At 41.2% G+C, this 15,523-nt stretch overlaps 1 protein-coding gene across 2 annotated transcripts in view; it reads left to right on the top strand.

Moving 5' to 3' along the window:
* The window catches only part of abtb2b (ankyrin repeat and BTB (POZ) domain containing 2b), a 154,496-nt gene that overhangs the window by 126,063 nt on the left and 12,910 nt on the right, over positions 1–15,523 (top strand). For both annotated transcript variants that reach the window (XM_029758478.1, XM_029758479.1), the window contains 3 exons: positions 3,754–3,906; positions 14,953–15,118; positions 15,390–15,479. In XM_029758478.1, coding sequence (XP_029614338.1) covers positions 3,754–3,906; positions 14,953–15,118; positions 15,390–15,479 — 409 coding nt within the window. The remainder of the gene's footprint in view (positions 1–3,753; positions 3,907–14,952; positions 15,119–15,389; positions 15,480–15,523) is intronic.

The following is a 15,523-nucleotide window of genomic DNA, read 5'->3' as shown; positions in this document are numbered from 1 at the left end:
AAGTTTATGTAATCAGCTAGCTAGCTATACATATTGCCAGCCAGTAAATAAATGATTTAGCTAATAAAAGCAGAATCTAATTAATATTAATAAGCTAACTCCATCATGGTTAAGGCCAGCCATTTTTGTCATATGATAATGGTATTTGGTCATATGATAATGGCGGTAGTGAGAGAGAGAGCAACACCCATGTTAAGGCAGGGAGAGGACGAACAGGTCATCAATTGAGAATTTTTGTTAGAATTCTCTATCTGTTTAACTACTCAACTTTGCTGACTGTAGCACAAGTGCTATAACAAAAAATGTATTTCCTACATTTGGATTTCATTTCGTTGTCATGGCAGGAGTCAGAGACAGGCAATAGAGAAAGCAAGAGAGAGAGAGCACCGCCCATGTTTAAGCAGGGGGAGGACTAACAGGTGAGAATTTGGAATTTGAGTTATAAAGCAAAGCACATTGCACAGCAATTTTCAACGTACATAGATTGGAACTATCGTCTCAACGTCTTTAACTTCTCTTTTCTGGATTTTGATAATTAGCGGGAATCGTCTTAATTCTGCTCTACATGCATTATTTGGTGTTCTACATTGTACACTGAGGATGTTTTTGCAGAATACTGCATGCAGTCTCAATTTGATGTTTGTCCCATTTTGTGACGTTTTGGTTGGTGAGTGGACCCCAGACCTCACAACCATAAAGGGAAATGGATTCTATAACTGATTCAAGTATTTTTAGCCAGATCCTAATTGGAATGTTGAATTTTATGTTCCTTTTGATGGCGTGGAAGGCCCTTTTTGTCTTGTCTCTCAGTTCGTTCACAGCTTTGTGGAAGTTACCTGTGGTGCTGATGTTTAGGCCGAGATAGGTATAGTTTTTTGTGTGATCCAGGGCAACAGTGTCTAGATGGAATTTGTATTTGTGGTCCTGGCAACTGGACCTTTTTTGGAAAACCATTATTTTTGTCTTACTGAGATTCACTGTCAGGGCCCAGGTCTGACCGTGTCTGTGCAGAAGATCTTGGTGCTGGTGTAGTCTCTCCTCGGTTGGTGACAGAAGCACCAGATCATTAGCAAACAATTTGACTTCAGATTCTAGTAGGGTGAGGCCGGGTGTTGCAGACTGTTCTAGTGCCCTCGCTAATTTGTTGATATATATGTTGAAGAGGTTTAGGCTCGAGCTGCGGCCCTGTGGAAAGAAATCTGCAAGTTTTTTGCCAATTTTAACTGCACACTTGTTATTTGTGTACATTCATTTTATAATTTGTAGGTTTTTCCCCCAACACCTCTTTCCATCAATATATATTCCAGACCTTCATGCCAAGTTGAGTCAAAAGCTTTTTTGAAATCAACAAAGCATGAGAAGACTTTGCTTTTATTTTGGTTTGTTTGTCAATTATGGTGTGCAGGGTGAATATGTGGTCTGTCATATGGTAATATCTCTCTCTCTCTCCCTCCTAACTCCCTCCTTCCCTCCCTCACTCACAAACACATCAACAATATCACTACTTGCTCTATCTGGATTCTTGTATATTAATGTCTGTGTTTGCTGTTATATTTAAATATAGATGGGATTACAGAGCCAGTATTAAATAATAGGAGTATATGCGGCACGTAGCTTAGTGGTTAGAGGGTTCGAAAAGCCGTAAAGGTGAAAAATATTTTTGAAGTGCCCTTGAGAAAGGACACTTAACCCTAATTTGCTCCAGGGGCGCCGTACTAATATGGCTGACCTTGTAAAACAACACATTTCACTGCATGTATCCGGAGTATGTGACAATAAAACATCAATATAGGAGGAGTTGTATTGTTTTATTGCACTCTTTGATCGTGTGAAGCAGCAACAGTGATAGTAATGAGTGTTTTGAACACTGTCTCCCTCATCTCTAAAGATGTTGTAATCACACACACTCCTGCTGTGATGTTATTCTGAGCAACGCCCTGGAGACACACGAACACACACACCGTCTCCGTAGTGTATATTGACTGTGGATAATGAGCACCCGAACACCTGTGGTGTCATTCATGCATCTACACTCTGTGTATGAGACTGAGCGAGGCTCACCAGGCAACTCCAAGGTGGCCTCATTCACATTGTTCTCATTGTTAGTACTCTTAAACTTCATTAGCATTGTCGGCTAGCATTGATACTGTCATTCAGTTGTCTTATCATCCTCTAGTGACAGAGACAGAAAGAGGGAGAGAAAATTAGATAAAGCTCCAGTGCATTCACATAGAGTGACAGAACAGGGAAAGTCTCTGTTGCTGTCACCGAGGGCTGACAGTTGAGAGGCAGCCAGGGGCCCCGATGGGGGCTGGGGGGTTTGAATAATTGAAGTTGGGGGTTGCAGCTATGGGTTAGCTTGGTAGGGGGGAGCTGAGGGTGGGGGATGGAAGTTCTGTGAGTGTGTGTAGGCAATTGATGGGCAGGTGATTAGGAAATAGGGGGTAGGGCGTCGGTGGGATTTTAAAAGGTTTGGGGGAAATTGGTAGTTGCTAACAGGTACAGGTTTGGGGGGGTTGAATAGAGGGTGGGGTGAAGGAAGGGGGCAAGAATCAATGACACTCTGGTTCTATACTGGTCTCACCCCCTTGACCTCTTCCATCTCTATTACATGGCTAGCAGGCGGAAGATTTTTATTTTTTTTAAATGTTTTATTTCACCTTTATTTAACCAGGTAGGCAAGTTGAGAACAAGTTCTCATTTACAACTGCGACCTGGCCAAGATACAGCAAAGCAGTGCAACAAAAAACAACAACACAGAGTTACACATGGGATAAACAAAAGTACAGTCAATAACAATAGAAAAATCTATATACAGTGTGTGCAAATGGAGTAAGAAGGTAAGGCAATAAATAGGCCATAGTAGCGAAGTAATTACAATTTAGCAAATGAACACTGGAATGATAGATGTGCAGATGATGATGTGCAAGTAGAAATACTGGTGTTCAAAAGAACAAAACAAATGTAAATAAAACAATATCGGGATGAGGTAGGTAGTTGGATGGGCTATTTACAGATGGGCTGTGTACAGCTGCAGCGATCGGTGAGCTGCTCAGATAGCTGATGCTTAAAGTTATGAGATATAAGTCTCCAACTTCAGCGATTTTTGCAATTCGTTCCAGTCAAGATACACAAGGATGTACACACAGACACACACACAAGTGGTGTTCAGGGTCAGGAGATGTCATCCTGCTAAATGCTGGTCTTCAGGTCTGAGCCAGAGATACTCAAAAAGGAAAGAACAGACTCTCCCTCACTTTTTCTCTCTCCCTGAACTCTCCTGGGTAGCTAAATCACTTGCTACATTTAGTAAATGCATATTTAGACTGGAAAGTTGGAGTTCCTCTTTCAAGACAGGATGTTATTTGGGACAGATTGGTTTCCCATCCAGCCCCGTTATGTCCCAAATGGCACCTTATTCCCTAAATAGTGCACTACTTTTGACCAGAGTCCTATTGGTGCTATTTGGGACACAAGCCCTGTTTTACACATTTGGGACACAAGCCCTTCTTTCCTTAACTGGTTCTTCCTGGAGCTTATATTTGGGGCAAAATAGAAGATATTACATTATAAGGGAGCTATATAATAACACGCGCCCCAAATTGCACCCTATCACTGAGCACTATGGGCCCTGGTCAAAATTACTGCACTAAATAGGGAATAGGGAATTCTCTCTCCATAGCCCCTTTCTGAAGGATACAGGTATTGATGGGGTGTGAATTGTTCTGTAACACCATTCTGTGTCTTCCATAGGCCCTTCCTGCTGCTGCCGCCCCTGATGGAGTGGATGCGAGTGGCCATTGTGCACGCTGAGCACCGCCGCAGCCTATTGGTGGACAGCGATGATGTCAGACAGACCGCCAGACAGCTCCTCCCAGGCCTGGACTGTGAACCCAGACAGCTTAAGTAAGAGAGAGCGCAAAAACACGTGTATATATATATATACATACACACACACACACACACACACACACACACACACACACACACACACACAGGTAAATACATAGCAGAGATGCAGGTAGCTCACTCTCAGACTTGTCCAAAAAAGAGTGCTCTTTGAAACACACTCCTACATGCGGTGCTCGAATTGAGAGGGTGCATTGGGGTAGGCCATACCCCTTGTTAGAAAAAAGGCAAAAAGCGTACCACTTGTTAGCTTAAGATTTTTTTACATATCAAAAATCTCAGAAATCCCTAGCAGAGATGGAGAGGAGGAAGGGAGAAAAGGGGCAATTGTGGCAGCAGTAGCCGATCAACATACACCTTACTATGTCCCTAGTGGCACAGCGGTCTAAGGCACTGCATTGCAGCGCTAGAGGCGTCACTACAGACCCTGGTTCATTCCCAGGCTGTGTCACAACCGGCCGTGATCGGGAGTCCCATAGGACGGTGCACAATTGCCCAGCGTCGTCCGGGTTAGGGAAGGGTTTGGCCAGGGGGGTAGGCAGTCATTGTAAATAAGAATTTGTTCTTAACTGACTTGCCTAGTTAAATAAAGGTGAAATAATGTGTGTGTTACATAATGTGTGTTACACACGCACCGCACTCATAGCTTAGTTTGAGAAGAATATCATTGGTCAGGCAGCAAGAGTGCACAGCTCAAACAATTGGTTTTCATGTGGTGCAGCTCACAGACGAACAACAGTGGTAGGGTATTTAAATTTAACTCGTTCTGCATAATTCATAAAAATAAATCAGTGATTTGTATTTCCTGCAACTTTCTGAGGAAGTAAGGCCTGTTTGTGTGTGCCCGTGTGTGTTGTGTAGCCAGTTAGCATGCCAAAACAGTCATTTCTACGACATCCCCAAAAAAACTTCCCAATTCAATTATTTTTTTCATTAAGATTTATAGCCTATCAAACGGGTGGTCATTTGTTTTTGCAAACTCTGCCATCATATGTACAATACTGTACATTGTACAGTACAGAAACAAAGCTAGCCAAGTAAATGGGCTCTTGCTGGTGTACAATTGAATTAAACGGCAGATACAGCAGATATTTTTCCAAGACCTCAAAAGTGGTTGCCTGATGTGGTTTAAAGTACCACAAGATGATGCCCAGAGATTACCCATGAGGTTGGACAATAATTGAAGTCATTAAGTCATCATTTTAGTCAAAGTATGATATATACTGAACAAAAATATAAAGGCAAAATGCAACAATTTCAAAGTTTTACTGAGTTAGAGTTCGTATAAGGAAATTTAAATAAATTCATTAGGCCTAATCTATGGATTTCACATGACTGGGCAGGGTTGCAGCCATTGGTTGGCCTTACATTTACATTTTAGTCATTTAGCAGACGCTCTTATCCAGAGCGACTTACAGTAGTGAATGCATATATTTCATACATTTTTTCCCCATACTGGTTCCCCGTGGGAATTGCAAACACCATGCTCTACCAACTGAGCCACACAGGAGGGCATAGGCCCACCCACTTGGCAGCCAGGCCCACCCACTGGGGAGCCAGGCCCAGCCAATCAGAATTAGTTTTTACCCACAAAAGGGCTTTATTACAGACAGAAATACTCCTCAGCACGGTGAAGAAGCTGGATGTGGAGGTCCTAGGCTGGCGTGGTTACACGTGGTCTGCAGTTGTGAGGCCGGTTGGACGTACTGCCAAATTCTCTAAAATGATGTTGGAGGCAGCTTATGGTAGAGAAATGAACATTCAATTCTCTGGCAACAGCTCTGGTGGACATTCCTGCAGTCAGTATACCTACTGCACGCTCTCTCAAAACTTGTGACATCTGTGACAAAACTGCACATTTTAAGGTGGCCTTTTATTGTCCCCAGTACAAGGTTCACCTGTGTAATGATCATGGCTTTTCAACAGCTTCTTCATATGCCACACCTGTCAGGTCGATGGATTATCTTGGCGTAGGAGAAATGCTCACTAACAGGGATGAGAACATTTGAGAGAAATCAGCTTTTTGTGCATATGGAACATTTCTGGGATATTTTATTTCAGCTCATAAAACATGGGATAAACACTTTACATGTTGCATTTATATTTTTTGTTCAGTGTATTTTGGGCTTGAAGTGGGGACTTCTGATTTATTTTTATGTCAATGCCTTGTGTTTCCCTTTGATATGACGTGCTAATACTTTGTGGTCTACATTTCTTTTCAGGGCTGGGTTTTCTTTGAATGTCATCACCCACCAGCATGTTTATTAATCAGAAATGCCTGTAAATATCTACCTCGTCATGAGTCAAACTGCTTTTCGCCATAGCCTACACTTGGCCACCTGAGCCATAGAGCAAATTAAAATAGGGTGTGCAAACTTGTGTTTTTGCAACTTCCATTTTTTACCAGAAAATTTACAGAATCCATTGGATAAGATGACAATTTTCACTTATTCTAATTCTTGAGCTAGTCATTATTGATTTTTATATATATATATATATATATATTAAAACTCATTTTTCAACCACTCCACAAATTTCTTGTTGAAAAACTATAGTTTTGGCAAGTAGGTTAGGACATCTAGTTTGTGCATGACAAAAGTAATTTTTCCAGCAATTGTTTACAGACAGATTATTTCACTTATAATTCACTGTATCACAATTCCAGTGGGTCAGAAGTTTACATACACTAAGTTGACTGTGCCTTTAACCTGTCTGGGCTAGGGGGCAGTATTGAGAATTTTGGAAAAATATGTTCCCATTTTTAACTGCCTCCTACACCAACTCAGAAGCTAGAATATGCATATTATTGTTCAGGTTTGGATAGAAAACACTCTGAATTTTCTAAAACTGTTTGAATGGTGTCTGTGAGTATAACAGAACTCCTATGGCAGGCAAAAACCTGACAAGGTTTCAAGCAGGAAGTACCCTGTCTGACAAGGAGTCGTGCGTCTTGCATCTTTTTATTGAAAAGTAAGGATCTTAGCTGTAACGTGACAATTCCCAGGGCTCCAATAGGCTCTCAGAGCCCGCGAAATAACTGAAGGTTTACGAGGGAGCCTCAGGTTGAAACATATTATCGCCTTTTGTAAGTGGATGCTCCGAGGACCTTTGAATGATGCGCGTGCATGAGTCGCTTCTGAGGAGAAATTTTATTCGGCTGTTTAGGCTCAATGCATACTCCCGGTCGGAATATTATCACTTCTCTACGACATAAATGGCATAAAAATTGGTTTTAAACAGCGGTTGACATGCTTCGAAGTACGGTAATGGAATATTTAGACATTTTTGACACGCCAATGCGCCATGCGCGAAACCGGGAAGAAGCATTCTAGAACTCACGAACAAAACGTCGCTGTTTGGATATAACGATGGATTATTTGGGACCAAACCAACATTTGTTATTGAAGTAGAAGTCCTGGCAGTGTATTCTGATGAAGAACAAGCAAGGTAAGAACATTTTTCTTATAGGAAATGTGATTTTGGTGGATGCTGACCTGGGTGGGTATCTAAATAGCTAGCCCTGTAATGCCGGGCTATGTACTTAGATTATTGCAAAATGTGCTTCATCCGAAAAGCTATTTTAAAATCGGACATATCGAGTGCATAGAGGAGTAATGTATCTATAATTCTTAAAATAATTGTTATGCTTTTTGTGAACGTTTATCGTGAGTAATTTAGCAAACTGTTAGTAAATTCAACGGAAGTTTGCCGGGGGTTATGCGTTTTCTGAACGTCACATGCTAATGCAAAAAGCTGTTTTTTGATATAAATATGAACTTGATTGAACAGACATGCATGTATTGTATAACACAATGTCCTAGGTGTGTCATCTGATGAAGATCATCAAAGGTTAGTGCTGCATTTAGCTGTGGTTTGGGTTTATGTGACATGATATGCTAGCTTGAAAAATGGCTGTCTGATTTTTTCTGGCTGGGCACTCTGCTGACATAATCTAATGTTTTGCTTTCGTTGTAAAGCCTTTTTGAAATCGGACAGTGGGGTTAGATTAACGAGATTCTTGTCTTTAAATAGCTGTAAAATAGTCATATGTTTGAGAAATTGAAGTAATAGTATTTCTAACGATTCAAAAATCGCGCCACTGGAATATCAGTAGCTGTTACGTAGGTGGGACGAAATCGTCCCACATACCCCAGACAGGTTAAATGGCTTTGAAAATTCCAGAAAATGATGTCATGGCTTTAGAAGCTTCTGATAGGCTAATTGACATCATTTGAGTCAATTGGAGGTGTACCTGTGGATGTATTTCTAGGCCTACCTTCAAACCCAGTGCCTCTTTGCTTGACATCATGGGAAAATCAAAAGATATCAGCCAAGATGTCAGAAAATAAATTGTAGACCTCCACAAGTCTGGTTCATCCTTGGGAACAATTTCCAAATGTCTGAAGGTACCATGTTCATCTGTACAAACAATAGTACGCAAGTATAAACACCACGGGACCACTCAACCGTCATACCGCTCAGGAAGGAGGCGCGTTCTGTCTCCTAGAGATGAACGTACTTTGGTGTGAAAAGTGCAAATCAATCCCAGAACAACAGCAAAGGACCTTGTGGAGATGCTGGAGGAAACAGGTACAAAAGTATCTATATCCACAGTAAAACGAGTCCTATATCGACATAACCTGAAAGACCGCTCGGCAAGGAAGAAGCCACTGCTCCAAAACCGCCATAAAAAAAGCCAGACTACGGTTTGCAACTGCACATGGGAGGAGAAATGTCCTCTGGTCTGATGAAACAAAAATAGAACTGTTTGACCATAGTTATGTTTGGAGGAAGAAGGGGGAGGCTTTGAATTGAAGAGATTGGAGCCTACATCATCATACGTCATCAGAGCGCGCAACAGGACATTGTACAGTCTACACTCGGTTTGTTGTCTTCATTAAAACATTTTCATTAAATCGATTTTCATCTGAACTAAAGTTTTGTTGCTAAAGATTCCACGACGCGGTTAGCCTTTATGGCTGGGACTGTAAATTTGTGGTCCTTTTTTTTGCGTGGATTCCGCAAGTGCTAGCTGGCTGTACTACAGACACCTGTCATTGTTGTGGGAAAGACTCCTTGTTATCTTTTTGTAAAACAACTGGTTGCAGTATAGAGCCAATCTGGATACTAAGGAGATCCTGAGGGAAATCGACGAGTACCAACAGCTTTTACGCTATGGAGGAACAACATGGAAAGATCCGACCACCTCACAAAATAACTTTAACCCGACAAAAAAAAGAAAAACAGATTAATCTACAGATACAGACAATTTACTTACCATTGAGGTAGAGGCTAGTGCTCTGGCTGGAATCCATGCAACACTGGAAAATGTGTGTGTGGAGGTAGCAGGGCTGAGGGGGAGTTTGGAGTTCAGCCAGAGTGAAATTCTCAAGCTCCAAAGAGAAAACAAGACACTCACAGCCAAGGGAAAAATCCACGATTCCAACATGGATTCCGCCTTGCAACTTCCTATAGAGACTGTAAACAAGGTGGCTTTCCACTGAGTACACAGACTTGGAGCTCGGAGCGACAAGACCAAGGGTCCCCGACCGATCATCGCAAAATTTGAACACTACAGAGGAAGGGAGCTTAAAGGGACCAAATTCGGTCTCAATGACCAATTTCTAAGGGAGATAAACGAACGTCGCAAGAGACTGCATCTGGTAGAAAGACAACAAAGGAAGGATGGTAGGCGTGCCTTTTGTCATTGTGGACAAACTCTTTTATAGATGGACAGCTATTCCGAGACAGCTCCATAACACCGTGGCTGTACTAAATTCTACGGGGACTTCAGATTACGAAAAAAAGAAGGTATGGGAACTGTAAAGATATCTGAACATTATGAAGTGGATATGAACACACATGTACTCAATTACATGCTTGCTTACAACATACGGACTTATACATACACACACACACCTGATCTCGCTCTCTTCTCTCTTTCTCTCTTTTCTCTTCTCTCCCTCTCGCTCTATTGTCGAACTGTTTTATAATTTAATGTGTTTATTGTTTGTCTATCTTTTTAATTTATTTTTCTACAAGTTTATATATGTTTACAACAAGCAAGGGTAAGGGAATACCCCCCTGAAATGGACAAAAATGAATGTCAACATATTGCCATTGGGCGAAACATAAACACGATTGCAAATACCACTCAATTGTACGGCAATTAATTCAAACCATATTGCATATGGCAAATGCCAAGTGTCATACAGCAAAAATCCCAAAGATGGTGAGCGCGCTCCACCGTAAATGTTCATATTGCAAATGGACATAAGGTCAAGTCCCAAGTGTAAAATTTTGGAAATCTGAAAATACATTTTTTATTTTATCACCCTCTTAAAAAGTGCTTTTTTTTTTGGTCAATTATTCATGTATAACAACTGTATGAACATACCTTTGGCATATTTTGAGTTGTCCATCAGGCGTATGTTTTGACCATTTTTAATATGCTATCATAGGAAGTCAAAAGTCAGTGAACCATTGCCAAATGCAATAAGAAATGTCCAAATGCAATATATAAGTATTGAAAGTGCCAAATCAAGATGTTATGTCCATTTGCCATATATGATCATAGGAAGTCGGCTTCTGAACCCAAAAGTCAGTGAACCATGTCCAAATGGCATTTATACTGCCCAAATGATTTATATCACTATGTTAAGCCCTGAATCAACCTAGAAGGTCTATGTAATGTATGACGAGAGAGAAGTGGGACTCTGTTGTTTTTTAACGATTTTTGAAAAACGTCCAAATGACCAGGGGCACCCCCTATTAGATGGGCACGGGTGGGGGTGCTCCCTACCGAGCAGTGGACCCCTTGCACCCTCCTAAAGGCATTCAAAACCATTTAAAAAATGTGCTCCTAGTAACCCGTTCCAATCACCAGGCGCACGGCTGTCCATTTGCAATATCTTTCAATGGGTATTTACCATAACAAATTTGACATGCTCAAAAATACTGCAGAAATGCAGAATTGACTGGCCCGATGAACTCAGGATGGCCGGGCAGTGATAGTGGTTCCTCTCCATCGCTCGTTGTGTTGATTTCATCGTGTCCATTTGGTGATGGTTTTTCACTGTTTAAACTTATTGCAAATGTACAAAGGTCAGCCAGCAAGTCAGCGTTCCATCAGTCAATAAGATATCATTCTGACATCAACCTGACACCAAACCCACTTTGTCCAACCCGGTTAGAAGCCAACTATCACATATTTCAGGGGAGGCCCAAAATTCACAGCGCCTTCTGTTTAAACCATAAAACACATAGTTACGTTCTAGCTGTGGGTCCAGTTCTGACATTATGTGTAGGCCTAGCTGAGGCGACCCCGAATCCTGAGTTTTGGCTCGATAGGTTATTCGGAGCCCTAGCAGCGACCTTAATTGGTGCTGAAAATCCACTTTTTCCAGGCTTTGCTACGGTGCCCTAGAATGAGCTATCGGACAGAAACGTTAGGGTCCGTCTCTATGGGCCGAGGAGGTTTCAATGCACCTAGTCTTGCGACTGGGACTTTTCTAAATGTTGTCATTTTCGCGATGGTCAAAATGAATTGAAATTATTGCAAATGTACAAGGCTGTTTCTCGGTCTGAGAACCTTCTAGAGCCACGTACTCACCATGCACTATCGACTTGAGCTCTAGAACAGGTTTCTAAAGTTTCAGAGCTCTAGGTCTGATAGTTCTTTGATAGTTTGAACGAAGTTAACTTGCAAATGTAATGGGGGGCTGTGGGAGGGGTCTCAAATGGTTGAGGGACAGCTTTTGGGGAACTGTGGGGGGGTTTTGGAGGGTTCGGGTTCACGTTTTTTGGCCTGGTGGTAGATCGGTCAACATGCCCTTCAGCAGGGCATTGACCCTGGATGCTTCTGTGTGTCACTCTGAATGGGAATCTGTTGGATGACTGGTATGATGTAGTTATTGAGCGGCTTCACTGCAAGTATATTGTATGTTTCGAATATTCAATAAATAATAATACAAAATAAAAAAAATGGGGAGGCTTGCAAGCCAAAGAACACCATCCCAACCGTGAAGCACGGGGGTGGCAGCATTATGTTGTGGGGGTGCTTTGCTGCAGGAGGGACTGGTGCACTTCACAAAATAGATGGCATCATGAGGTAGGAAAACTATGTGGATATATTGAAGTAACATCTCAAGACATCAGTCATCAGGCCTATTTCCAAAGTTGTGGGAAAATGGCTTAACTTCTTGGGGCTATGTGGGACGTTAGCGTGCCACCCGTGGCGCACCCTATCAACAGCAGGTGCATTTCAAGAGCGGCAAATTTGAAACCTAATAAATGTCAATATTCAAATTTCTCAAACATACAACTAACTTACACCCTTTGAAAGATAAACATCTCCTTAATCTAACCACGTTGTCCGATTTCAAAAAGGTTTTACGGCGAAAGCATAAAGTTAGGTTATGTTAGGAGAGTACATTGACAATAGCTGTGTGTACTGTATTGTCAATTCAAAGACAGGCGTCACCAAAACCATAAAATCAGCTAAAATTATGCACTAACCTTTTACAATCTCCATCAGATGACACTCCTAGGACATTATGTTAGACAATGCATGCATTTTTAGTTCTATCAAGTTCATATTTATATCCAAAAACAGCGTTTTACTATGGCGTTGATGTTGAGGAAATCGTTTCCCTCCAATAACCGGCAGTCAAGTCATCGCAACAAAATAATGAATTACTATTAGAAAACATTGGTAAAATATTATATTGTCATTCAAAGAATTATAGATTTACATCTCTTGAACGCAATCGACTTGCCAGATTTAAAAATAACCTTACTGGGAAATCACACTTTGCAATAATCTGAGCACTGCGCCCAGAAAAATACGCATTGCGATACAGACTAACCGCCATGTTGGAGAGATCTAAAATCGAAAATACTATGTAAATAATCCATTACCTTTTGATTCTCTTCATCAGATGTCACTTCCAGGAATCCCAGGTCCATAACGAATGTAGTTTTGTTCAAAAAAGCTCATCATTTATGTCCAAAAAGCTCCGTGTTGTTAGCGCATGATCTAAGCCAGCCGCACTTCACTTCACGAACGGAAAAAATATATTTACGTTCGTTCAAACATGTCAAACGTTGTATCGCATAAATCATTAGGGCCTTTTTTAACCAGAACATGAATAAAATTCAAGGCGGACCATTGGGTTCTCTTTTAAAACGTTTCGGAATGAGAGTACCCAACATGAACTCACGCGCCAGGTGTCTAATGGGCCATCACCGTTCCAAGGCCCTTCTTCGGTCAGATCTCAGAGTAGAAGACTCAAAACACTTTGTAAAGGCTGGGGACATCTTGTGGAAGCAATAGGAAGTGCCAAAACATTCCTCAGCCCCTTTGTTTTTCAATGGCATAGGCTTAAAGTCAATTCAACACATCAGGTATCCACTTCCTGTCAGAATCTGTCTCAGGGTTTTGTCTGCCAAATGAGTTCTGTTATACTCACAGACACCATTCAAACAGTTTTAGAAACTTTAGGGTGTTTTCTATCCATATATAATAAGTATATGCATATTGTAGTTACTGGGTAGGATTAGTAACCAGATTAAATCGGGTACATTTTTTTATCCAGCCGTGAAAATACTGCCCCCTATACCCTAACAGGTTAAGGACAACAAAGTCAAGGTATTGGAATGGCCATCATAAAGCCCTGACCTCAATCCAATAGACAATTTGTGGGCAGAACTGAAAAAGAGTGTGTGAGCAAGGAGGCCTACAAACCTGACTCAGTTACACCAGCTCTGTCAGGAGGAATGGACCAGAATTCACCCAACTTATTGTGGGTAGCTGGGGAAGGCTACCCAAAACATTTGACCTAAGTTAAGCAATTTAAAGGCAATGCTACCAAATACTAATTGAGTGTATGTAAACTTCTGACCCACTAGGAATGTGATGAAAGAAATAAAAGCTGAAATGAATCATTCTCTACTATTATTCTGACATTTAACATTCTTTAAAAAAAAGTGGAGATCCTAACTGACCTAAGACAGGGAATTTTTACTAGGATTGAATGTCAGGAGTTGTGAAAAACTGAGTTTAAATATACTGCTCAAAAAAATTAAGGGAACACTTAAACAACACATCCTAGATCTGAATGAAAGAAATAATCTTATTAAATACTTTTTTCTTTACATACTTGAATGTGCTGACAACAAAATCACACAAAAATAATCAATGGCAATCCAATTTATCAACTCATGGAGGTCTGGATTTGGAGTCACACTCAAAATTAAAGTGGAAAGTTCTACATATCTATAGAACTTATTTGGTCTTTCACAATAGCTAATGTAAGTTTTCTCATTCCTTACAATATGCTAAAATATAGAGTATTAGTGTGCTTGTGTCAGCAAGAACACTACTGTTATTCTCCACACTTATTCTACTTTTCCACTTTATCCCAGTTTTTCCGTGGCAACTACTTGTTTTAATCTATGTCCTGGACAATGTAGTAAGTCATTTTTTAAAAGTCTATTGAAATGCCCTTTGCCTCAAATTAAGTTGTCAAATTTTGAATGTTCATTTCCTCCTGACCCTGTAGGTCGTGGCAGTAAACACTAATACTGCTAGCTGCACCATACATCTGATTTTGGATCAGTTTTGGCTTTTTGATCACAATGAATAAGATTACATAGACAAAGGGGACCTGATCCTACAGTAGATCAGCTGATGGAGGAAAGGCTTAAAGATGTCTCTCACTTATATTTTGCTCCTGTCAAATTAGCTAGTTAAATCATCAACACATTACTTTATCAGTCATCAAAACTTAACTTCTGTCCCCTTTAAAAGGTCTCAGCCTAGTTAGATTAACACCATATGTCTAGTCTAGACATCATCCTACTCAAAGGAACGTTGTTAAGGTATTAAACTGCTCCACCCATTACATTATGTGGTTGATGAACACTGACTAACCTAACGCTAACCCTTTTCTCCTCCATTTGTCTCTCCCTTCTTCTCTTTCTGTTGTCCTTCTTTTTCTTCATCTTCTTCTGTCTTTCCCCTTCCCGCTGTTTCTCCCCCAGGCCTGAGTGTTGTTTTAGTTCTTTCAGGCGTCTGGACTCCAAGGCGGCCACTGATAAGTTTCACTTGGACCTGGGCTTCCGCATGCTCAACTGTGGACGCACCGACCTGATTGGCCAGGCCATCGACCTGCTGGGGCCTGACGGGGTAAACAGCATGGATGACCAGGTATTGAGAGAGAGTGAGGGGTTGAGCAGGGTGTGTGTCAGGTGGGATCGGGGGGTGCTGTGTGTGTGTGTGTGTGTGTGTGTGTGTGTGTGTGTGTGTGTGTGTGTGTGTGTGTGTGTTTACAGTGCTGAAGGTAGGTGTGTGGATGTGCTCATTTTGTGTGAACTCAACTGCTGAGTTGAGGTCTAACGTGCTGCAGTTGGTAGATCATATTCTAAAGCATTACATCATCTATCTATCTATCTATCTATCTATCTATCTATCTATCTAGGGTATGACCCCTCTAATGTATGCGTGCTCATCGGGAGATGAAGCTCTGGTGCAGATGTTGATTGATGCCGGAGCCAACCTAGACGTGGCGGTAAGGCTTTTTTCCTCTGCTCTGATTGGTTACTCTTGAGCAGG

Source organism: Salmo trutta, chromosome 7 (genome assembly GCF_901001165.1).
Source record: "Salmo trutta chromosome 7, fSalTru1.1, whole genome shotgun sequence".
Classification (NCBI taxonomy): Eukaryota; Metazoa; Chordata; class Actinopteri; order Salmoniformes; family Salmonidae; genus Salmo; species Salmo trutta.
Note: the sequence above shows the minus strand (reverse complement) of the source record. Positions and strands in the feature narration are given on the sequence as shown.